The following is a 26,700-nucleotide window of genomic DNA, read 5'->3' on the forward strand; positions in this document are numbered from 1 at the left end:
TGCCTCAGAAATTCTTCCTGGCAGGTTTGGGGGACCATATCGGATGCTTGTAATAGAAACGGGATCCGTAGGGGGTTGGCCTCTTGCAGAGCAAATGCCCTACTGCTGTGCTATTGCTTCAGCTCCCAGTTTATGATTATTTTTTTAAAATATTTTTCTTTATTTAAGTACCATGATTACATACATGATTGTAGTTGGGTTTCATTCATAAAAAGAACACCCCTTTCACCAGTGCAACCTTCCCACACCGATCTAGTATATGATTCTAAGGCTTCTTTTACATATCATAAAATTCTCACAGCTCACTAAGTTGTTACATTTATAAAATTTTTCACTTTGGAAATTAATATTACATTATATCTATCTGTATCACCTATATTGTACATTATGTTTGTCAATTTATGTTGAAGGACATGCAGTACTTCTATCTTCTGACTTGAAAAGTACTGCTATGAACATTGGTAAGTGTTACGAGTGTATCTTTGAACCTGTTTTCAGTTGTTTATGCACATTCACAAGTGAATTTGCTGATCCATACAATATATTCTATTTTTCAATTTTATAAACTTCAATACAGTTTACTTTGGTATATTGTACACAAGGGTTTCATTTTCCCACATTGTCATCAACATTAAGTATTCTCTCTCATTTTTCTTTTACACTCTCTCATTCTCACCTACTTAATCTTTCATTCTTTGATAGTAGTCATCCTAATAAATGAGGATGTTTATTCTACTGAAATGAAATTATTAAAAATGAGTTATTTTCTTTCTACATGATGTTATTCCTTTCTTCCCTTTCCCTCTCTCTTTTCTCCATCAGCACTTCTCTTCCTTTTCTAATTATTTTTTTTCCTCCTCCTTCTATTAAACTGTCTATGGAAAAAAATCTTTCTAAAACTGCTTTGAAATTACAGCACTAGGAAACCTAATGCATTACCATAACTCACCCAATTAAATATTGAAATAAGAATGATAACAAATAAGAAACAAAAACAGAAACACAGATCTATTTGACTGTATTATTTTAAAGTTGAATAACAGTTAAAGAAAATGAAAGGATTTGGCTTCAATCACACAAAATTAAGGTTAACAAAATTATGTGAATTTATGTAAAGTTTAAAATAAAACAAAATTATGTAAAGCTTCTGAAATTGAAGAGGGGTCAAAGGATATTGAGAGACATGTCATTTTTTTCTAAGTAAAACTGAAATTAGTCTTCTCAGGGTTAATCTGTTTGTGAGCATATCTTATGTGTGCATTGATGTATATATTGGAATGTGAAGAGATTTTAAGTGGTATCATATGGGTTTCAGATGGTTCTGGGAATGAGCTTTAAGAGAGCTCTGATCACATTGTGAATCCTTATCACATGTGCGATCATATTCTGTCACTCATTTGTAATAATAAAGGTGAATTTGGTAGTATATTTGTTGTATCTTGCAATATTTGCAAATTTTTCCCTCCATCCAAACCTGAACACATTCACTCATAAGAAACTAAAAGAAGTGGGGCTGGAGCGGTGGCACAGTGGTAGGGTGTTTGCCTTGCATGCTGACCTCGGATGGACCGTGATTCAATTCTCTGCTGTCTCATATGGTCCCCCAAGCCAGGAGTAACCCCTGAGCATCATAGGGTGTGGCCCAAAAACCAAAAACCAAATCCTAAAAGAGCAGGTTCATAATTAGATAAAATTGACAATTTTTTGTTAAACCTGATATTAAAATATGTGTTATAGCAACAAAGATTAGAACTTACTAATTTTTACTTTTTTGTTGGCTTTTTGTTTTTTTGTTTTAGTAAATTTTAAATGGTGCATAATTTCAAAATTTGACAATCAGACCAAGTGAACTTATACATTGTATGTTTTAAAATCCTGGATTTGGTTGTTGGTACCACAAAATAAAATATAGTTTAAAAATAAATTTTAAAATAATTTTAAAATAAAGTATTGATTATATGTATATAGCCTTAGTTTGGGTGCTTAGTATGTACAGTTTGATCAGTATTTCAAAACAAGTAGTTTATTTGGAAAGTGATCATTGGAAATGTTAGTTGAATATTGGAAAAGTGAAGAGGAATTACTTTATTTAATACATTTTATTATGCAAATTAAAACTTTGAGATACTTGAAGGTAGATCACATTGCAACATTCTTGTAGACAAGTTACATATCTCAATAATATGTGAGAGGTACCTTCCTGACAGTTATGAGGAAGGCAGGTAGATAATGAGTGAGAAATCTTTCAGAGAAAGAAATGGAGATGTTGTAGTGAGAAGATAGGCTGGTACATATTTAAGCAAAAGAGAAAATCATCTGTACAGGTGGTTTAATCCAACATTTACTACATGTTCTAAATGTTAGATGACAGCCTTTGGCATTATCTACTGCAGCTAAATATTTTCAGAGCTAAGAATTTTATAGCCATCTTTGTTATAAGATGGTAAAGTCTTGCATACCACGAAGGCAAATTTGACTTAGTATTTATACACAGGCCTTCAGTTGTACTTTAGTGTACATTCTATTTGTTTGGAGGCCAGGCTAGTTGTGCTCAGGGATTACTATCGCCTCTGTGCTGAGGGGTCACTCCTGGTGGTGCCCAGAGGACTTTATGTGGCACCAGGATTGAAACAAGGTTGGCCTTATGCAAGGCAAGCGCCTTACCATTGTACTATCTCTCTGACTCCTAGCTTATATTCTTATATCCTTGGCTAGGAAATCATCCAATGTCTTTTTGTATATTACTTAATTTGTTTTATTTGTTTGTTTGTTTATTTGTTCTACAACCAGTGGCACTCAGGGTTACTCTTGGCTCTTTGCTCTGAAATTACTCCTGGCTCTGGGAACTATAGGGGATTCTGAGTGTTGAACCTGGGTTGGCTTCATGCAAGGCAAACATCCTACCCATACTATTGGCCTTAATGTTACTTCACTTATTTGAGTAAAAACTTATTAACTCCCATTCTTGCCTCTATTCTCTATTAACTGAAACCATTATACACTTTCTTTGTTAGCTTATTTTCAAATTTAGGATTCTCATTACTGGATTTTGTCCAACTTCTCTTCATCCTATTAAGTTGATGAACCTACTTTCCATAACTGATTTTTCAAGACAGATTATTGAAGTCTTGTATAATTTAAATTCCTGGCTAGATAAAAAAAAACTCATAATTTGCTAGTAATTTTTATTACTAGAATAGATATTCTAATTATTTTAGTTATGCAAATTTCTGAAATTATCTCCACAGTCAGCATATCTGTATCAATTATTTGACAACTATTAAAATGTAGTTTAGAGCTGTATAAGTCGAAACATTGATTTAATTGTAAGTATTTTGCTCTAATATAAATTATTTAAATTAAACTGTAGAATCACCTCTGCTGCCAAAGTTATTGAACTAGTGTATTATTTTGTGACTATTTAAATTTATTTAGTCTTATTACTATTTTGATCAAAAACCATGAAATACTCTATTGATATTCTAAGCAAGAACATCTTTTAAAAAGTAAACATAATTATGATAGATTATGGAAGCAGTTCTTGATTTAGAAAAATCATCCTTGATAGCACCATTATATTTCATTTCAATGATATACATATGGGTCAATGTGTAGTATAATATAGTATAGATATAACATGTGCTAAACATATGTACATCTAAAGATATAGATATAAAATAGTAGTGGATGGGATAACTTTAAAACCAATTTTTCCTCTAGAGTTCAATAATATTTTGCTTTAAATGCTTTACTATAATATTTGGGTTGTATATGATGAGATGTCTTTTCTGAGAAAAATATACCCTGGTCATGCTAAATACACACAAACTCTTGGAACCCTCCCTGTGAACACATACACTCATGCATGCCCAGGAATTTATTATTTGGACATTGTAATACCTAATCTCAGTTTGAAATTAATTTCATTCCATTCATTATGTATTATTAATCTAATAGAGAAAGGAAATTTTCTTTCTTTTTTTTTTTTTTTTTGATTTTTGGGCCACACCCAGTGATGCTCAGGGGTTACTCCTACCTATGAGCTTAGAAATCACTCCTGGCTTGGGGGACCACATGAGATGCTGGGGATCAAACGCAGGTTCGTCCTGGGTCAGCAAGTTCAAGGCAAACGCCCTACCGCTGCGCTATCGCTATGTCCTCGATAAAAGAAATGGAATATTTTATATAGGGATAGAACAGTGGGTAGAAGGTTTGCCTCCCACATGGCTAACTTGGATTTAATACCAGGTACCCCATATAGTTCCTCATACCTATTGGGAATAAACCTAAGCACTACTATGTGTGGCCTCAAACCCAAATAATAGCAATAATAATAATAATGTTGATAATATTTTTGTACATCTTTTTCTGATTTGTAGTTTTAAGTGACCTTTTACATAGACTGATCTACATATGTAGACATAAAATGACATGATTCAGTTTGCTCTGTGAAATGATTGCTTCCCTCTGTCCCAGTGCAAAAGAAATCATCCTGTAAATCTCTTGTTTGGGTTGTTTGGGTATTATGAGTATTTATGACAACTATCTTTAAAACACACAGTAAGACAAATTAAGCAAAGTTAAGTTCCAGTAATTTTATTAGACTTTCACCAATATATTGAGGGTGCTGCCTGAAAGGGGAGATGTATATGTAAATAATCTCCTCTGAAGTGTTGTCCATCTTGGCTTTCTGCTATTTAGCTCCCATGAAAATATATTTTTACTGGAAGTATATTCTGAGGGATACATATTTTTGTACCCTTACAGTTTTGTCTTTGCATCTCTTCAAAAATTCCCCTAATTCAGAAGTTGGTTTTCTATTATTTCATTGTCTCTCTGTGTATTGAGAGAATAGTTCAATTAAACAGTTGTGTTCAAATCCTATAGGTGAGTCCCAAAGTTAGATTGATTTATAATAAGTAAGAAGAAATTTTTAAGAAACTTAAAAATGGACACCCCCAAAGTTTATTTAGGAATCCTGAGGACAGCAAGTAGATATTCATAAATTTAAATGTCAAAACATTTTCAAATGATAGGTTTTCCTTGGTTGCTGTGTAGTGTATCTGTGTTCTCAAATATTTAAAAAAGCTATCTTTAACCACCTGATTGTTCATGCCTAATAGTTGTGTAAATTTTTCTGAAATATATATCTTGCTATCCATCTTTAGCCTTCTTGTTTTATTAAAGGAACACAGATCATAATTTGAAAATTTTTGTTTGGAAAGTCATAGTCAGAAAAACTCGGGCTATATTTTAATTCACTGGTAAAAACTTAAAACCCTAAAAAATTATCAAAAGCATATAGCTTGGGTCCTCAAAAGATATGTTATCAGAACATATTTTTTCATCTTTACCTCATTTCTACTAAATAATACTTTGTTTAAAATTAGGTTCAATATTAATAAACTTAGTTATTTCATAGATGTATAGTAAAAACAGAAAATACTTTATAGATTGTTTTAATTTTCTTGCTGAAAACATAATAAAGAACCTAAAATTGGGGCCAGAGCTGTGGCGAGAACCGTAGGCATCTTCCTTGCGCCTGGCACCTGCCAGCCTATGCCAGACCAAGGTTCTATCCCCCAGCGTTCCATATGGTCCCCCAAGCCAGGAGCGGTTTCTGAGCACATAGCCAGAAATAATCCCAGATCGTCAGTGGATGTGGCCCAAAAATTAAAAATGTTCATTTCAAACTCAGAACCCATGCTACTCCACATTACATTCCACCTTTGTGATTAAATACTATTAGTAGTTTCAGGCATGTTTAAAACATCACTACCTCAGCCAACATTTTGAGTTCCTCCAAAATGTTTCAAGGACCTCTCCCATACTACCCACCTCCTTGACATACTCAGTTCTCTAGACCTAGTCTGAAGATCTGCTCCCATTTGCCATTTTATTTTATTTTATTTTTAAAAAAACTTTATTTAAGCAACATGATTTACAAAGTTGTTCATAATACATTTGTTTCAGGTATTCAGTGTTCTAACACCAACGTCACCACCACTTCTAATTCCCTTACTATTGTCCCAGTTTTCTTCTTACACCCACCCACACACCCTCCACCCTATATGCACAAAATTTACTTTTTTGCTTCATACAACACACTAAAACAAAAGTACACTTATAATAGTAATTCCCTTTCTGATTGGTGTTGTTGCTGTGATGGGCAGGTGGGGCACTCATGCTGACTGTCTGAAGTTGCACACTTATGTTAGCTGAGGATGCATATGTACCCTGGTTCTCTGATATTGCATCTTGGTAGTTTTAGTATAGGGCCTGAATTCTAATATAACATCCCAAACTCTGCTATCTAAATTGCTATTTGTTCCCAAGGTCATACTGTTATTCCAACCTCTGTATAAACTCTATAGTTACTTGCTTCTCATCATTCTAGTTCTCTTTTAGTTTTGGGGCCTGGGTACTTAGTCCATGTATCCCTCTCCATCCCCTGAACAAAAATTTTTTTTGCCGTAAGTTACTGTTTGCTGCTCTATATATGAATTATTTTTGCATTTCTTTCATCTGTACATCTGGATACTGCCTTCTAGTTTCTTGGTACCAAAGTTCTGTTCTTCTGCCTTATAGTTTCTTGGTGTGAAAGTTCTATTCATATGGATTGCAGTTTGGATCAGCTTTGAAAAGACCACAGTACAAGCTATCTCTAGAAAGTGCTATCCTGAGTTTCTGTCTCTTTAAGCAGCTCCCTGGAACTCTTGGAGTTTTTGTTGTTTGGTATCTCTGCATAAATAAATCATTTGAGCTGACTTGTTGGCAGTTTTAAGCCCTGTCCATTTTCAGTCCCACTCCTAACCAGGGAAATTCAAGTTTGCTCAGTTGAACAGATTTGGAGCTTCTGTTGGTTTGGTGTCACTTAAAAAAGACACCACTTTAAAAAGATTTAATTAGAGGACATTGGAAAGAAAAAAGGAAAAGTAATGTGGAGAGATATCTCAGAAAGGCACCAAAAATTTAGAATTTGGTTCTTATGGAGAAGTTTACCTTTTTAAAGGTAACAGTCCATTTTGCCGTTAGAACCCCTCCTGTAAAAAATTTATCCTTAATCCCTCACACTATATATAATTCATTCTCCTAACAAGATACAGAGTATGTTTATCACCCTAAATAGTGTTCTTTAGATCTTCATACATCATCATTACTCTCCTTAGAAGCAAGTCTTACTCTGATGTAGACATTAAATATTAATAAACTTACATTGAAAAAATAGTATTCCCCAGAGAAGAATTTTAAATGAAAGAACAGACATGTTAAAACTATTGTGAATCACTCATAAAGGTAAAAAGATGAATATGAAAGTTGTGATACTAAAAGTCAGTTATGAAAAGTAATTGTGAATAATGCTCAGTACTACTTTTTGACTTTATAGTTTGTAATCTGGATTAATACTGAATTGAACCCTAATAATATATACATATATATATATATATTCATTTAATTACTTTGACATCACTTAAAGGTTTTTCTGATTTCAAAAATGACTACCTTAGCTAATCTTTTTAAACACTTGTCCATTATCCTGATTAGTCAATGATTCAGTTCAGGATTATAATCAACCATTTAAAAATTGTTTATTTTGGGGCCTCCCAAGCAATAGCTAAAGGAGATCTTAGCTCAACCAACAATGCTGCATGGTTCAATGTTTACATTGGCATTGTTATGCTACTTTGTTGCCAAGGTAAAACACAATCCTTAGTAAGGCATCACCAGGTGGCTTCAGGGCAACATACAAGCCATGCTTGAGGGGCTGTGTGGTGTCCAGGATTGAACTTGGGGCCTTATAGATGCACTCCAGCCTATTTAACTATCTTAGACCATAATCAATCATTTTAATGATTCATATCTTTAACCATTTCTCTTAGACTTCAAATGTTTCTGCTAATGTAAAAGCTTTCTTCTCTAGTTAGCTTTTGTTACATTCTTTGTTTACAATCTCATCTTTTTTACTTCCATTGAAACCTTTTCATGGTTTTACTTAATTCTCACATAATGTATTCAAGAAACAATAGATTCATATAACAAGGTGGCCAGCTACAAAATTAACATGTAAAAATCAATGGCCTTTTTATACACCAATAATGATAGGGAAGAAATGGACATTAAGAAAACAACCTCATTCACATTAGTGCCACACAAACTCAAATATCTTGGAGTCAACTTGACTAAAGATGTGAAGGACCTATACAAAGAAGACTATAAAACACTGCTCCAAGAAATAAGAGAGAACACCAGGAAATGGAAACACATACCCTGCTTATGGATTGGCAGGATTAACATCATTAAAATGCCATTACTCCCAAAGCATTGTACAGATTTAATGTGATTCTTCTAAAGATACCCATGTCATTCTTCAAATAAGTGGATCAAACACTTCTGAAATTCATTTGGAACAATAAACATCCTTGAATAGCTATAGCACTCCCAGGGAAAAGAAATATGGGAGGCATTACTTTCCACAACTTTAAACTGTATTACAATGCAATAGTTATCAAAACAGCATGGTATTGGAATAAAGAGAGACCCTCAGATCAATGGAATAGTCTAGAGTACTCAGAATGTTACCCAGACATACAATCACCTAATTTTTAATAAAGGAACAAGAAATCCTATAAATGGAGCTAGGAAAGCCTCTTCAAGGTGGTGCTGGCACAACTTCCACAAAAAGCCACTTGCAAAAAAGTGAACTCCGACCCGTAGCTGACATACAATCAACTAATCTTTGTTAAAGGGGCAAGAAATACTAAATGGAGAAAGAAAAGCCTTTTCAATAGGTGGTGTTGGCAAAACTGCTTAGCCACTTGCAAAAAAAAGCGAACTCAGACCCCTAGCTAACACTATGCACAAAGGTGAAATACAAATGGATTAAATATCTTGATATCAGACCCGAAATTATAAGGTATATAGAGCAACACAGGTAAAACACTCCATGACATTGAGATTAAAGGCATCTTCAAAGAGGAAATAGCACTCTCCAAACAAGTGGAAGTAGAGATAAACAGATGGGACTATATTAAGCTGCGAAGCTTCTGTACCTCAAAGGTGCCTAGGATATAAGAGTGACCCACTGAATGGGAGAAATTATTTACCCAATACCCATCAGGTAAGGGGGTAATATCCATAATATATAAGGCACTGACAGAACTTTACAAGGAAAAAACATCTAATCCTATCAACAAATGGGGTGAAGAAATGAACATACACTTTGCTAAAGAAGAAATACAAATGGCCAAAAGACACATGAAAAAATGCTCCACATCACTAATCATCAGGGAGACGCAAATCAAAACAACTATGAGCTGCCACCTCATGCCACTAAGATTGGAGCACATCACAAAGAATGAGAACAAGCAGTGCTGGCAGGGATGTGGAGAGAAAGGAACTCTTATTCATTGCTGGTGGGAATGCCTTCTAGTTCAACCTTTATGGAAAGCGATATGGAGAATCCTCTAAAAACTGGAAATTGAGCTCCCATATGATCCAGCTATACCACTCCTAGGGATATATCCTATGACAGTGATGGGCTACCTTTTTTTTTTTTTTTTTTTCAACTGAGCCAAATCTCGTGAAAACCACGATTGAAATTTATTTCGAGAGCCACACAGGGCATGCACTGACAGAGGCTAGGAGCAGAGTCCTGATTTCTGGAGCAGCCGCCCAGCACATAGAAGAGTCACATTAAAAAGTGTAAAGAAGTGTTATAGCTCTTTTAGAATTTGTCCAGCAGGCCTTTTGCTCTCTATAGGAAGGCGCCCCCCCCCAAAAAAAAAATGTGTAAAGAACTGCATGTGGCTCACGAGTCGTGGCTTGCTGACCACTGCCCTAGGAACACAAAAATACTATACAAAAACCTCTGCCTCACACCTATATTCATTGTTGTGCTTATAACAATAGCTAGACTTTGGAAACAATCAAGATGCCATTCAACAGATGAATGGCTAAAGAAACTGTGGTACATATATACAATGGAATATTATCAGCCGTCAGAAGAGAGGAAGTCATGTTTCAATTTGTGACTACCTCCTTTTGATTATTATATCCTTATTTAGAATTTGCATGTAGCAGGGATTTTGATGAAAACATTATTCCTGCCTTCATGGAGTTTTCTTACAAAACTAAATTTTCTCTCCTCTTTATTAATCTACCATTGTTTTTGCAAGCATGTTAGTATATTAAGGTGTCAATGGATGACAAATAATTTGCACAATTAGCCATAGTGGTTAGGAATGAACAAAGTATCAGCTTTAAAAGAAGGCAGGGTCTGGCTAATACTTTGTTCAATTATATTCAATGAGGAAAAGAAAATAATACAACTAGAAAAAATTAGCTATTCGTTAAAACTATTACAACGAAGTTAAGAAAAAAAATGCAACAGCAAATAAAAATAAAAATAAATCACCAAATAATAACCACAAGAGTGAAAAAGAAAATTTAGTTTTGTAAGAAAACTCCTGTCCTAGGCAGTTTGGCAAGCAGATTGGAAAAAGACAGTAACTTCGTTATCAATAACAAATTGCAAACCAAAATGCAGGGATACAATCAATTAAAAAAAAAAAAGTGGTGGGAAAGCCAGACCCTGCCACACCAGCATCCCTACTTTTTCTTGTTTTGTTTTGATTTGTTAGTTTTTGACTTTATTTTCCTTCCCATTTTTCTTCCACTTTTCTCTTTCTTTTTCACTCCTGTGGTTATTATTTGGTGATTTATTTTTATTTTTGTTTGCCGGTGCATTTTTTTCTTTTTTCTTCCATTTTTTCCTCTTTCTTTTTTTGGTAGTCATTACCAAATTTTTTTTTCCTCCCTTTTTTTCTTATCCTTTTTATCTTCAATGATGGTGGAATGGATGCTCAATCTACAACAAGCTGTAAAGTGGAGAACAGTTGCACTAGCATTCTGGGAGGTAATGGAGGGAGGTATGGGATACATGCTGGGAGCAGGGGTGGAGGGAGGACAGCACTGGTGGTGGGAATGCCCCTCATTCATTGTCACTATGTACGATAAATGATGCAGTGAAAGATTTATAATGCACATTGGTCACAATAAAAATTTAAAAAATGTCTTTAGTTTACATAGTCAAAAACCATGGAAACACCAAAGCATGTCAATATAAGGAAACAACTGTGTCCATCTTACTGATAACCTATATGTCAAAATGACAGGAAAGATACTATTAAGTGTTACTACAATTTTCTTAGATTTTAATTCAGTGGATGAGTGAATATTTTAACTTCGTTGTAATAGTTTTAACGAATAGCTAATTTTTTCTAGTTGTATTATTTTCTTTTCCTCATTGAATATAATTGAATGTAATGCTATATGTGTTATAAAATTTTCACCACAGTAAATCTAGTTAAAATCTAAGTAACCTTTGTGGCTGGGGCGATGGCGCAGCAGTAGGGCATTTGCCTTGCATGCACTAACCTAGGATGGACTAGTGTTCGATCTCCTGGCATCCCATATGGTTCCCCAAGCCAGGGGTGATTTCTTAGTGCAGCGCTATGAGTAAACTCTGAGCGTCACTGGGTGTGGCCCAAAAATAAAACAAAATACAAAATCTAAGTAACCTTTATAGTCACATATATTTATATTTTCCCTTGCAGTGAGATCGTTTAAATTTTTTTCTATAATTTTAAATAAAGAATATTGTATTATTAATTGCAATCACCATGCTGCATTTATACTTCATGGCTTATTATTTAATGGAAATTTGTATTTTATAACTCTTGCGTAGCATATTACCCTCAAAGTTTTCCTGTCAGTCACAAATGAAAAAAATTTATTTTTTAAAAACTATTCACATGGTCTATTCTGGGGAAGGTTCCATGTGCGCTTCAGAAGAATGTATATTCTGCTTTCTGGGGATGGAGGGTTCTATATAAGTCTATTAGCCCTAGATCTTCTAATTTTTCATTTAGAACTCTTATTTCTTTGCTATTTTTCTGTCTGCTGGATCTGTCCAGTGGTGATAGTGGAGTATTGAGGTCCCCTACTATTATCACATTTCCCTTCATGTGTTTCTCCCGGTTTGCGAGCAGTTGCCTCACATATTTTTCTGGCTCTACATTAGGTGCATAGATATTGACCAGGGTTAGTACTTCTTGATCTAATGTTCCCCTGATCAGTAAGTAGTGACCCTCTTTGTCACTGATCACTTTCTTGAGGTTGAATGCAATGTGGTCTGATATAAGAATGGCTGTCCCTGGTCTTTTTTGTTTTCCATTGGCCTGAATAATTACTTTCCATTCTTTTATTCTAAGCCTGTGTTTGCCCTGTAGTTGTAGGTGTGTTTATTTTTCCAGTTTATTTTTCCTAATCCAGTTCTCTACTATGTGTCTTTTAATTGGAGAGTTTAGTACGTTAATATTTAGGGAGATTATTGACTGTTGTGCAGTTGTGTTGTGTAGGGTGGTTTTTGTTACAATCGGGGGTTTGGATTGTGTAACTCGTCTCTGAGTAGGTCATTTAGGATCGGCTTTGTTTGCACAAATAATTCAAGTTCATTCTTGTTTGAGAATATTTTTAGTCTGCCCTCCCATATGAATGATAGTTTTGCTGGGTATTGGACCCTAGGTTGGAAATTTCTTTCATTCAGTCGTTTAAATATGTCATTCCACTGTCTTCTTGCTTGAATTATTTCAAATGGGAGATATGGTTTGATTCTTATGTCCCTTCCTTTGTACTTGAGGTTTTTTTCTTTTTTCTCCCTTATTACTTTAAGGAGTTCATCTTTCTTTTTTATTTATTTTTTTTTTGCCATTTGGATTATTATATGTCTTGGTGTTGATTTATTAGGGTCTATTTTATTAGGGACTCTCTTCACTTCCTGGATTTGCACTGAAGTTTCTTTCCAGAGGGTTGGAAAGTTCTCTGCTATTATTTCCCTGACTACTTGTTCTTCCCCTTTCCCTATTTCCTCCACTTCTGGTATACCCACAATTCTTAGATTGTTTCTTTTGTCCTTGTTCATTAGATACTGGACTTTTCCTTCCAGTGTTTTGCCTTTTATTTCTTTGTTGGTTTCTTGATCATTTTTTGTTTGCAGTTTTCCTTCAAGTTCTTCAATGTGCTTCTCCAACTCTGTGTTTCTGCTCCTAAGAATTATTATTTTGTCTTTTGATTCCTTCAATTCTTTTTGTATGGAATCTCTCATGTTCTTTAACATTTCTTCTTTAATTTGGCTGATTTGTTCATCCATAGATTTCTTACACTCGGTAGCTAGCGTTTCTTTCATTTCTTTTATCAATTCTTACATTTGCTTCCTCATGGCTGCTTTTAGGTCTCCTTCCCATGGATCTGTGCATTTTGGTGGACTTGGAAACTTGCTAGGGTTTGTCTCCATATCTCCAGATATTAGAGTTCTCCTTGATTTACCCATATTTCTTTGCATTTATTGGTGTGGTTTGGAGTGCTGTGCCTTCTAAATTCAGCCTGTGTTGGTCCCCTGTGGCGTGGGGATGGGTCTCCTCCCTAAGGGTGGTTCTAGAGGGGGCTGTTGGGTGAGCTTGCTGAGGTTTGGCTCCTCCTGTGCTCTTTATGTGGCCTGATCCGTTCGTTGCTTTTCCCTTTTGTTGTCAGCTAGTGCAGGTCCTCTTCTGGCCACAATGGTGGAGGGCGCTGTTGAGCCTAGCTCTTTCCTCCCCCCTCTGCTACCTGGAGGTGAGCCTTCCTTCAGTGGGTCTTGTCAATTTCCTTCTCCTTATTCCTGTCAGCCGGTGCAATTCTGTTCCTGGCCACAATGGTTGCGGGCACTGTTGAGCCTAGCTCTCTGTCCTCCCTCCCCTATCTGGGAGTCAGTGGAGCTCCGCCCCCTTCTAGCCTCAGCAGAAGAAATTTCCTCAGCCAAACCCTGCCTGCTGCTGCCCTCAGCCCTTGGGGAGTCCCAAGTCTACTCCGGGGCTAAGGCGGGTAGGCTGCTCTAGGTTACCCAAAGTTCCAGGTGGCCGGCCCAATCTCACCAAGTCTAATGGTCCTAGCCTGTCCCTGTGGCACAGAATGAGTCAGGTTCAGGGTTCTCCTCACCCCTCCTACACTCCTCTTGGGCCTGTGGTCCCTGGACGGGGCACTCGGTGTGCCAGTGGCAGGCGTGGGTCTAAGGCGCCCACGTGGGAAGTGGGGACTCACCCGGTTCACTCTCCGCTTGTGTCTGGGATCCCTGGGACGGGGTGCTCGGGGTTACAGCCGCAGGCACGGGTCTAGGGAGCCCATGTGGGAAGTAGGGACTCACCCAGTCCACTCTCCACTTGGGTCTGAGGTCCCTGGGACAGGTCACCCCCCAATATGTACTTTTAATTTATATTGCAATAAATTTAATATTCTCCTTACAATATTTGTTTTTCAGGTACAGCAGGTACAGACTGTACAGCAGGTACAACATGTCTATCCAGCTCAGGTGCAGTATGTGGAAGGAAGTGATACTGTCTATACCAATGGAGCAATGTGAGTTTATATCTGAAATTCTAAGTATTACTTGGCTAATGACCATCCATGTACATTTCTCATAACCTCATCTCCTTTTCCCTGAATTGTTTTGTTAAGTCACAGTAACTAGTTACATTAGAACAGTTATTGATATAGACTATTTTGAATTTTATGCTTATTAATAGTATATATTTGCTTACACTAGAACTTAATTTCAGTAGACTGTTTCAGATTTCTAAGGTTCATGATATGTAAATATTTTTTCTTATTTAGTAGGTTGTCTTTATTTTAATCCTTTTCCCAATAAAAGCTTTTTGATTTGATGTAGTCCCCTTTATTTTTGTTTTATAATTTTCTAATAAAATTAAATCTTTGAAGACATATATCTCAGGCAATATCCCAGAAATTCTGCTTATATTTCTCTTTATCTATTTTATGGACATGTTTGTTATCAAGGCCTTAGACCACTTTAAGTTAATTTTTCTATAAATGATGTGATAGTTTTGTTATGTTTTGCATGTGGCTGTTTAGTTTTGTCAATACCATTTGTTGAAAATGTTTTTTTTTTTTTCTTTTTCTTTTGAAAGATTTGTTAGTCAACTTCATGCTTCTAGACTAGAGCCTTTATTATAGATGAACATCCATCCATCTGAGTTTTTGGGCTCTCAGTATTTTTTCAATTGATATGAATTTGCCTATATTTCGCTACCACCGATTTTTGTTTATATAATTTTATAGTATTACATCAGGGAATGCTTTTTTATCCTATTTTTTCTTCTGAATTGATTTGACTATATGCAGAATTTTATGATTCCATACCATTTTTGTAACATTTGTTCTAATTTTTTGAGAATGTCATTTCATTTTTTTTTAGGAATTTAATTGAATCCTGGTTGGCGTAGTATGGTCATTTTGATATGTTGATTTTCCAGTCAATTAAAATGATATATTTTATAATTTTCCTTTTCTATTTCTTTCTATAGTGACTTCCAGAGTTCCACATAGCATCTTTCACATCTTTTTAAAAATTGATTCTTAGGTATTTCATAATTCTGAATGTTACTTTAGATAGATATGTCTTTTTATTTTTTCTCGACTAGTTTATTTATTGGATATATAAATGTAGCAGGTTTTTGTGTTGATATTTAGCATATTTTTCTATGTTGATTGATTTTTTTTCTAAGAGTTTTTAGTAGAGTCTTTAGTGTTACATATATATATGTATATATATATATATTTTGTTGTTTTGTTTTTACCACGTTAGCTGCAAATTGTGAGTTTAATTTCTTTTCCTATTCTGATGTCTTTGATTCTTTTTCCTTGATGGAATTAGTGAATAGCTAGGATATAGAACTACCCAATATCCAAATGATTGGATAAAGTAGTTCTTATATATGGATAAAATGCAATATTATGCAGTTATAAGATAAATCTTATGGATTTGCTGTAACTTAGGTGAAATAAGAGGGCATTACGTTAAGTAAAATCAGTCAGAAGAAAGGCAAATGCCTGATTTTTTTCATTTATATGTAGTACATAAAGAAACAAAAGAAGAGATTGGATAACATTGAATGACAAACCCTTGAGTTTTATGCACAAAAGGCAATTACAAAGCAATAATGAGAAAAAGGGGGGCCCGAACAAGTAGACTAAAGTAATATAAAGACAGTCATGATGTGGGCGTAAGCATTTTCTTTGGTGTTAGTAAAAGTATCATAACCTTATACAAAACTAAAATTTATCACTACCTGAACTATGTGACCAAAAATAGGATAGAATATTAAAAATAAAGAGAATTTATCTGTTACCTATAAAGGTAATATAATTCTAGTAAAAATTTGCCATTTATTATTATTTTTATGTTTTTGTACCTTATTGATGCTAAGGGTTACTTATGGGTCTGCACTCAGAAATTACTCTTGGCAGACTTGGGAGACCATAGGGGATGCTGGGAATCGAACCCAGGTCAACTGCATCAAGGCAAACACACCACCGAAAATTGGCATTTTAAATGAGGTGTTTATGTCGATCAATAACTTCCATGAGAATAGAATATTTGTGTTTTATGTTTCTATTTTTCAAGTGATTTTTTAAAAAATGTTTAATTAAACCGTTGTTATTTACAAAGTGATTCATAGCTAGGTTTTAGACATACAAATGTTCAATGTCAACCTCCCTCCACCAATGTTGTTTCTGAGTTTATCCCATGCCATCTTTCAGCCTACCAGCATAACATGCCCATTTTTAATTTTAGCTTTGAAAGATTGGGCCACATATTTTCATTGTTGTTGACTCTGACTTGGGTATTTAATTTTTCTCTTTCTTAACACCACCAGTGCACCCGAGACCCCTTGGCCCATGTCCCACATTTTTTCATATTTAGTTTCTCCTCAACTCACTTTTTTTCCTTCTCTTCACTGTACTCTGGGGCATAGAGTGTTCTTGATGTCCCCTGTTTAAACCATTGCATTTCTTTATGCAATTATTCTAAATACCACATATAAGTGATACCATTCTGTATTTTCCTCTCTTCTGGCTTACTTCATTTATGTATCTTCCAGTTCCATCCATGTTGCAGCAAATTGCATTATTCCATCATTCTTTACAGCAATGTAGTATTCCATTTTCAAGATCCAACACCCATTCATGATTTCTTATAGCCTCAGCTTTAAGGATTGTTTTTATTTTTCATTGCAATAATATCAGAAGAATGTGTGATGCTTTGAAAGTATATGTTGTTGTTATTGTTGTTACTATTACCTAAAAACTTAGAACCTATTTTAATAGGTATGACTAGTCATGGTCAAAGTACTTAAACTCTACTGATATTCATAGCAACTAATTCAGGACTTAGAACTAAATAGATTGTGTAAAAACAAAAAGTCTCTATTTACCTAAATCTTACCTTTTTCTTAATTTTGATTACATCACCACTATCTGAAACCTCTAGTTTATTAAATTTGTTAATTGATAAAATTCAATTCTGTACCATAGCATTTTCCCCATCCATGTCACTCTAGCCTCACATTCTACTTCTTTTAGGTACAGCCAGTATGACATAGGTGTCTCAAAGTTTTCCAACTTTATTCCTCATAATTTGAAAAATAGGTTTGTTTTCTGTCCTTACTACTCTGCTTTTATTATTAATAATTTACTGTACCCAGTTTAGTGAGACACTCAATCTCTCTCTCTCTCTCTCTCTCTCTCTCTCTCTCTCTCTCACATACACACACACACATACACACACACACACACACACACACTGCATTTTTCACTCCATAGCACATACCTGACCATAAGATGCACTTACTTTTTAGATGCTCCCTTAGGCTTAGTTCAACCCGTGAGCTTAGGCTTCATCTCCAGGCTGTGTTCGCTCCATAAGATACACTTTGGAGATGCACATACAGATGTGTGCATCTTATAGTACAAAAAATACAGGTATATACACATACATAAGTATAACCTTTTGGGATATAGGTAGAGTGGGAGGGGGAGAAAGAGAGAGAGAGAGAGAAAGAGAGACACTAACTTGTACATACTGACATATAAACTCTGAATTTCCTCTCTACAGGGTAAACATTTTGTTATGGCTGTACTAATTTTTATTTCAATCATAATGCTAAGAATGCTGGTTGTAGAATGTGATTGTCACTTAATTTCTGTCCCTTTGGCAGTATATGCACTTATCTACATATATTAGGCATATTGTAAACATTTTGTTGTTGTTGTTGTTGTTGTGAATGACCATGGCCTCATAGAACTTACTTTTGGAATCTCTACTAAAGTCAAATGTCTATTGACATTTGTAACAACAAAAAAGGAGATGTCTGCCACGTGGAACTTTAGCTATCAAGAAAAATAAATAGGTACTAGACACTACTAAAGGTCATTCTGTTGTATTGTCTTTTATCCTTGCCTTTGATATTTATTTTTCAAGGATCCTAAAGTCATTAATCAAGCCTTCTTACTTAATTTGGTCTTCATTTCAAAGGTATCCTATATAAAGCTTTACCAGTCCCCCTTGGGATGGTTTAGTTTCCATAACTGCTGTCTGTTTCCATAACATTTCAATGTACACTTACTGCTTTATCAACTGAGTAGCACAGAAAAAATAGGACAGAGGTTTCTACAAATAGAGGGTTTTTATTTTTTTAGATAAATAAAATATACCCAGATGTAGCATTTTTCAAAAAATCACTAGGACTGTGATATACAAATCTTAAGAAGAATATGTCACAAATTAATATATTTAGTAGCGAGAGCCTAAGTGGACCAGATTCATCATGAAAGTTACTTCTGTAGATCATCTCTGGCCTCCTAGATTGCTATACCTTTCTAGGAAGTAGAGTAACCAACATTAGCTGACTTCTAGGGTGGAGAAAATGCAAGAATGGGTGATTTGGAAGCCCATTTTATCAGCCTTAGATTTAATTCAACCAGCTCAGTGCTAGGCTTTCAAAAGACAATCGGAAACAAGCCTCTGAAAAGATATGAAATGGAACTTCCTCTAAATCTATTGCTGATACTGGTTTAGCAGTTCAAGGATATAAGTACAACTAAGATTTTCGGGTGTGACTGGAATATGACAGCTTTAGTTAACCATCCTATATGCATTCTAGACCAGAGATCTTCAACAACCAGTTCATGGATTGGTACAGGTCCTGAGATGTTGCACATCTGATTACATGTAATTGATCTGTCACCTCAGTTATAAATGCCAGTTAAGATGTGAGACAAATGCTTGTCTGCAGTGAAAAATGATTGAAGAACACTAACCTAGATAGCAGAAGGAAAGGATGTTGAAAAGGAAGCAGTGTGTGCATTTGTACATGTGTACAAATGTACTGTATGTTTATGTACATCTCATGGAATATGTGCCAGACACATACATCTCCCTTTTGCTTTCATCTTTTTGTTCATGACTATCAAATAGTAATGGTTGGCTACAGGGGAATCTGGGGATAAGTTTGAAGTTTTTTTTTTTGGTTTTAGAATGGAGGGCAAAACAAAAGAGCATTTGGAAGGGCATTGGTGGATAAAGAGTAAACTGCAGTATTTATCAGAGTCGTTTATCATTAATCCAAAGTAGGTGTGAAGGATAATAGTCATTCTGAAGTATAGAAAAATTATTTTACTTGTTTTTAACCTATATAACAGAGATAATGACCCTTTTAAGTTCATTATATGGTATTTGAGGATAGTAAGCACTAATATTCTCTACCTTTACTCAGGCAAATTATTAATTCTTTGTATTTTAATATTTTCTCCTGTGATTCCAAAGCTTTCTCTGTAAAATTTTCTAACTATCCCACTGCTAGTTTTTTTTGATCCTTACTAAGGTAGGTAGTGAGAGACTTTAAATTTATTCATTCTTAATCCTTAGATAAAGAACATCTCTTAATGTGACTCTTTAAAATGATTGAAGGTTTAATGCATCAGTGATTCAAATAAACATCTAGTCCAATGTGTATTTTCTATGGTCCAGCTTAGTTGGTTAGATCATGACTATTGAGTTCTAAGTCATGTGTTTATTTGTCACAGAGTCCAATATTTCTCATCTGTTTTGGTCAGGATCTTCTTTTCAACCCCAGCCAGTTGTGTGACAGTATGTATTCTTGGACTGAAAGATGCATCTTGGAACACCTTTTATCAACTGTAATTTTTGAGTCAATATTTTGTAGTAGCATGATCTATTTACTGAAGTCTAAATTAGCTAGAGAAATAGTACAAGGCATAAGTTATATGCCTCATATGTGCCTGATGCTGATGCTATCCTCAACACCACATGGTATCTGAGCATCCCCAGATGCTTCCTTAGAGTCCCCTCCTCCCATAGCACCATTGCTTTAGCCTGAGTAAATCCCAGTATCACAAGATTCAAGCAACACAACATCCTCATTGAGCTGCAGGCTAGATGTTCTAAGAATTACCTGGGATAGCCCCCCAAAGTGTATAAATGGACATATTTATACAAATAATGCTCAAAATTACATTACTTATATAACAATCTTTACTAAACTATAACATTTATTATCATTTTAAATTTTTTTTATAAATTTGTAGTTCTAACATTTCACTATGAATTTTGTCTTTGATGTTCATTTCATGGGCTCTTTATATTTATTTAATTTGATATACTTCTATGTGTATTAGGAAAGGATATTCTACATTTCCCTTATTGTACCACACTAATTTAATAAGCAACTGGTGGTTGATACCTAATGTTACAGTAAAATTCTTACTTCTGTGTAATACATGCTTTTTATTGCTAATGATACTCTGAGAATATAGACTCTTTGTCATGAACTTTCAGCAACAAGACTATGACCTTACAGCTTTTCATGCTTAGTAAGGAACGGTTCATTTATACTCATGTCACCAACATTTCCATGCTGCATGCCACATTTTACAGGATCTCACTCAAGAGGTGATGATAGCCTTACTGAGATATGCCATCACTTCTGAAAATGTGTAATCATTATAATTTGGTGATACTCAAGTGTTTACCTAGTTCTTGCTGTGAAGATGGACAGTTGCTGCCAGAATAACAAACTTAATGCTCTGAGTGAGTAAGCATGCATTTCAGCTGAACAATTGAGACTAATTACAGTGACTGAGTTAGGATAGAAAACCTTTTTCCCTCAAGGGAGAAGGCAAACTAATTTACTTTTGCTATTATTTATTAGTGTTTCTGTAATCACTGAGACTGTACCAATTATTTTTCTTCTGGCAATAGTTTTCTAAAAATAAAAAATTTGATTTTACTCTTTGCTGTTTCTATAGATTCTTAAAATTCAAAGTTATAATTGCTCAGAATAATGTAATCAAAGTTTCAGGGAATTGCTTTTATATACTATAAGGAAAATCCAGTTCTATTGAAGTTTCTCTTTTGGAAGTGGGAGGTGTGGTTTTGATCACACTGGTCCTTGCTACTCTTTGATACTCTGCTTTTGAGGATGCTTAATAATTTTGTCTTTTGAACACCTGAGAGATTATATAGGAAGCAAATACGGTGTAAAAACAAAACTTATGAACGAATTCTTATGCTCACTGCATATATCTTATTTTGCAATGAAGAAACAAAACAGATACAAATACAATATGTGGCCATAGTTTGAAGACCACTGGTCTAATAGATGCTCTTGTATATTTCTTAATATTTTTACACTTCTAATAACCATTCAGCATTCTACCCTTTTGTCACTGTCTTCTTATGGCTTTTCCATTATGTTTTTTTTGTTTTTTCTTTTTTTATTTTAATTTTTTTATTTAAATACCGAGATTGCAAACATAATTGTAGTTGGGTTTAAGTGATAACAAGAACACCCCCCTTCACCCATGCAAGCCTCCAATCACCAATGCCCCCATCTCTCCCCTCCCCGGACCCCGACTATATTCAAGACAGGCTTTTGTATCCTAGACATTATTTCCTTTAATGTGCAGAAGCTTCTCAGCTTAATGTAGTCCCATTTTCTCACTGACATTATTATGAATGTTCTCAGTGTAGTTATTTCTCTAACTGCACTCACCACTTATTGTGGTGAGCTTCATATCTTGAGCCAGTCCTTCTGGTCCTCAACTCTGGTAATTATTTCAATTTCTTCAATTTTTCTTAAAACCCATAGATGAGTGAGACTATTCTGTGTGTTTCTCTCCCTCTGACTAATTTCACTCAGCATAATAGATTCCATGTACATCCACATATAGAAAAATTTCATGACTTCATATATTCTGACAGCTGCATACTATTTCATTGTGTATATGTACCACAGTTTCTTTAGCCATTCATCCTTTGAAGGGCATCTTGGTTGTTTCCAGAGTCTGGCTATTGTAAAAACTGCTGCAATGAATATAGGTATGATTAAGAAATTTTTATATTGAATTTTTGTGTTCCTAGGGTATATCCCTAGGAGTGGTATAGCTGGATCAAATAGGAGCTCAATTTCCAGGTGTTTTTTTTGAGGAATCTCCATATTGTTTTCCATAAGGGTTGGAGTAGATGGCATTCCCACCAACAATGAATAAGAGTTCCTTTCTCTCCACATCCCCGCCATCCCTGGTTATTCTTGTTCTTTGTGATGTATGCCAGTCTTTGTGGTGTGAGATGGTACCTCACTGTTGTTTAGATTTGCATCTCCCTGATGATTAGTGATGTGGAGCATTTTTTCATGTACCTTTGGCTATTCGTATTTCTTCTTTGAGAAATTGTCTGCTCATTTCTTCTCCCCATTTTTTGATGGGGTTATGTTTTTTTCTTGTTAAGTTCTATCAGTAAATTTTATATATTAGATATTAGCCTCTTATCTGATGGGTATTGGGTGAATAGCTTCTCCCATTATGTGGGTGGGTGGCTTTTGTATCCTAGACATTATTTCCTTTAATGTGCAGAAGCTTCTCAGCTTAATGTAGTCCCATTTGTGTACTTCTGCTTCGTCTTGTTTGAAGTGTGCTGTTTCTTCTTTGAAGATACCTTTAGTTGCAATGTCTTGGAGTGTTTTACCTAAGTATTATTCTATATAATTCATGGTTTCAGGTCTGATATCAAGGTCTTTATTCCATTTGCATTTTACCTTGGTGCATGGTGCTAGTTAGAGGTATGGGTTTGGGTTTTTTTTTGCAAGTGGCTGACCAACTGTGCTAACACCATTTGTTAAAGAAACTTTCCTTACTCCATTTACATCTCTTGCCCCTTTATCAAAGATTGATTGGTTGTATATCTGGGGAACATTCTCTGAATACTCCAGTCTATTCCACTGGTCCGAGGGTCTTTTTTCCAATACCACACCGTCTTAATGACTCCCATATTGCTTTTCCCAAGGGTTGCTCTAGCTAATCTTGGGTGTTCATTGTTCCAGAAGAATTTCAGGAGTGTTTGATCCACTTCTTTGAAGAACATTATGGTATCCTTAGAGGTTTTTCAAGGTTTGACTGGAAGGTCAGGGAGAGAAATGAGAAGATTTGGAGAAGGGGTTTGGGGAGAGATTGGACAAGGAAGATGAATGGAGAGGAGATGACTGAGGGACAAGGTAAAATGCAGGGCTGAATAGGGATCCAGCGTAAAAGGTTTATAGGCCGTACATGTGGTGGCTAGGGCATGAATAAAGTTGATATCTTCTGGAACCTGTCTGTGGATAATTTACTCGCCACTACCTGAAATTGCAGACCCACCGCCTGCAGGGGGTTGGAAACATGTGGCCTGGGCTGGAGGAGAAATACCTCTAGCCCTCCATCACCATCCACCACCATCCTTGCCCAATCCAAAGGGCAATTATTCTGCAACTTGCCATTTTAATGATTTTAATCCTCCCAATCCATGAGCAGGGTATATGCCTCCATTTCCATATGTCCTCTTTTATTTCTTGAAGTGGGGGTTTGTAGTTTTCTTTGTATAAGTCCTTTACATCTTTAATTAAGTTGACTCTAAGATATTTGAGTTTGTGTGGGGTTGCTATTTTGATATCCATTTCTTCTCTATCATTGTTGGTGTATATGTATAAGAAGGCCATTGATTTTTGCATGTTAATTTTTAGCCTGCCACTTTGCTATATAATTCTATTGTTTCTAGAAGTTTTTTGGTAGAGTCTTTAGGGTCTTCTAAGTAGAGTATCATGTCATTTGCAAACAGTGAGAACTTGACTTCTTCCTTTCCTATCTGGATGACCTTGATATCTTTTTCTTGCCTAATCATTATGGCAAGAACTTTCAGCACTATGTTCAATAGGAGTGGTGAGTGAGGTCATCCTTGTCTTGAACCAGATTTCCGAGGGAAGTCTTTTAGTTGGTCTCCATTGAGAATAATACTTGCCTTTCACTTGTGATAGATTGCCTCTACTATACTGAGAAATGTTTCTTCTAGTCCCATCTTGATGAGAGTTTATATCAAAAATGGGTGCTGGACCTTATCAAATACTTTCTCTGCATCTATTGATATGATCATATGGTTTTTATTTTTATTTTTGTTGATATGGTGCATTATGTTGATTGATTTATGGATATTAAACCATCTCTGCATTCCTGAGCTGAAACCTACTTGGTCATGGTGAATGACCTTCTTGATGAGGCATTGGATCCTGGTGCCAGAATTTTGATCAGGATCTTTGCATCTGTGTTCATCAGGGATTATTGATCTATAGTTTTTGTTTTTTTGCTTTTTGTTTTTTGCAGCATCTCTTTCTGGTTTTGGTATCAAGGTGATGTTAGCTTCATAAAAACTATTTGGGAGTGTTCCTGATTCTTCAATTTCATGAAAGAACCTAAAGAGTATTGGTAGAAGTTCCTCTTGAAAGGTTTGAAAGAATTCATTATTGAATCCATCTGGGCCTGAGCTTTTGTTTTTGGGAAGACTCTTGATGACCACTTTTATTTCCTCAGTATGATATGTCTGTTTAGATATGCACAGTCATCCTGGTTTAACTGTGGAAGATTATGAGCCCAAGAATTTATCCATTTCCTCCAGGTTTTCATGTTTCGTGGCATAGAGTCTCTCAAAGTAGTCTCTCATTACCCTTTGAATTTCTGTAGTATCTGTGGTGATCCCCCATTTCACTCTTAATCTGGTATATTAGATTTTTCTCTCTCCTTTTCTTTGTGAATGTTGATAGTGGTTTATTGATCTTGTTTATTTTTTTCAAAGGACTAACTTTCGATTTTGTTGATCTTCTGACTTGTTCTTTGGATTTCCATTTCATTGATTTCTGCTCTAAGCTTTATTTCCTTCTGCCTACCTATTTTTCATTCCATTTGTTGGACATTTTTTAGTTCTAAAAGCTGTGTCATCAAGCTTTTTATATAGGCCCCTTTCTTTCTGATGTGTGCTTACAAGGTTGTAAATTTTCTGCTTAGTACTGCTTTTGTTGTGTCTCATAAATTCTGACAATTTGTATCCTCATTGTCATTTGTTTTCAGGAATGTTTTCATTTCCTTTTTTATTTCATCTCTGACCCACTGGTTATTAGTATTGAACTGTTTAGTTTCCAGGTGTTTAAGTTTTTCTTCTGTGTTTCTTTGTTGTTCACATCTAATTTCAGTGCCTTGTGGTTAGTGAAGATAGTTTGTACAGTTTCTGTCCTCTTGACTTTATGGAGATATGTTTTATGTGATCTATCTTGGAGAATGACCCATGTGTATTGGAGAAGAATGTGTATCCAGGTTTCTGGGGGATGGAGTGTCTAATCACATGGATTCTAAATTAGGACCACCATGACATATGTTCAAGGTAGTAGGTGCCCCTGTATTGGTTCCCATTCCTTTCCCTCCCTCCTTCCCTCCTCCCTTCCTCCCTCCCTCCCTCTCTCCCCCTATCATTTCTGTTAAACACATTCCCAAGTTATTTTACATGACCCACCTCCAGTTTTGTTCCATTTGTTCTTCCCTTTTATTGTGGTCTTCTGTTACTTCTCTGTCCCCAGGACTTTGCTCAGATTCTTTTTCTGACTAGAACATTCCCTTCCTCCCATGCTTTCTTAATCTGCTTTAAGCTTAAAATGAAAGCTAAGCTTCTTGCCTTAACCCATAATAATGAGTTTCAAGCTTTTCAAAACAGTATTCACAATGACAGTGGTATTAGCATTATATACTCAGATAAATATATACATGTATGCATATACAAGTGTGCATTCATAACTATATACCTTTCTCTGATAAAGTTTCTGAAAATACTTTTTATCTTAATAATGTGCATTGTGTTCTAATTTTGATTAATCATTTTAATTCTGTTGTGATTAATTAAGTTCTGGGTCATGGCCTGCAGTTTACAATATTTTAAATACTTTGCATAACTGAAAAGATAGTACCATAGCTAAGATGCTGCTTTGCATGCAACAACATAGGAGTTATTGCCAGCACCACATACAGGAGTGACCCATAAGCAAAAAGTGGAAGAGAGAAAGAAATATTTGTTAGTTAAGGGAACAGAAAACAAAAATAAAAACAAAAATAAGTTTTGGGAACCTTTCGTCTTTTAATTTTAGTCTATAAATATTTTCTTCATGGTTAACATTCCTTGAACTACTGAATCTTATTTGTCCCCTCTAGTTATTTTCACATTAATGTTGTTTTTCTCCTTCATAGGAAAGCCATTTTCTGATAGTCTCATTTACTTTTTTTATTTTGGGCCACCTACTTATGTTCTATAGCCCTTTGAGAGCAGAGGTTGTTCCTTTATATTAAGTCTCAGAATAATCCTCAGTCAGATTTTCTTAAATATATACAAAGTAACCTAAAAATAAAAAACACTGTACAAAATTACAATGATCAACATTGCTA

The 26,700-nt window shown here is 35.2% G+C and overlaps 1 protein-coding gene and 1 non-coding gene across 2 annotated transcripts in view; both read left to right on the plus strand.

The window, feature by feature from the left end:
* The window catches only part of RFX3 (regulatory factor X3), a 331,177-nt gene that overhangs the window by 153,532 nt on the left and 150,945 nt on the right, over positions 1–26,700 (plus strand). The window contains 1 exon segment of the mRNA XM_049773246.1: positions 14,354–14,451. Within this exon segment, the coding sequence (XP_049629203.1) occupies positions 14,354–14,451 (98 nt within the window).
* Positions 9,709–9,772, plus strand: LOC126030181 (U7 small nuclear RNA). Its single transcript, XR_007503084.1, has one exon. It is a non-coding gene; the product is annotated as a U7 small nuclear RNA (small nuclear RNA).

Source organism: Suncus etruscus, chromosome 1, assembly GCF_024139225.1.
Source record: "Suncus etruscus isolate mSunEtr1 chromosome 1, mSunEtr1.pri.cur, whole genome shotgun sequence".
Lineage (NCBI taxonomy): Eukaryota > Metazoa > Chordata > Mammalia > Eulipotyphla > Soricidae > Suncus > Suncus etruscus.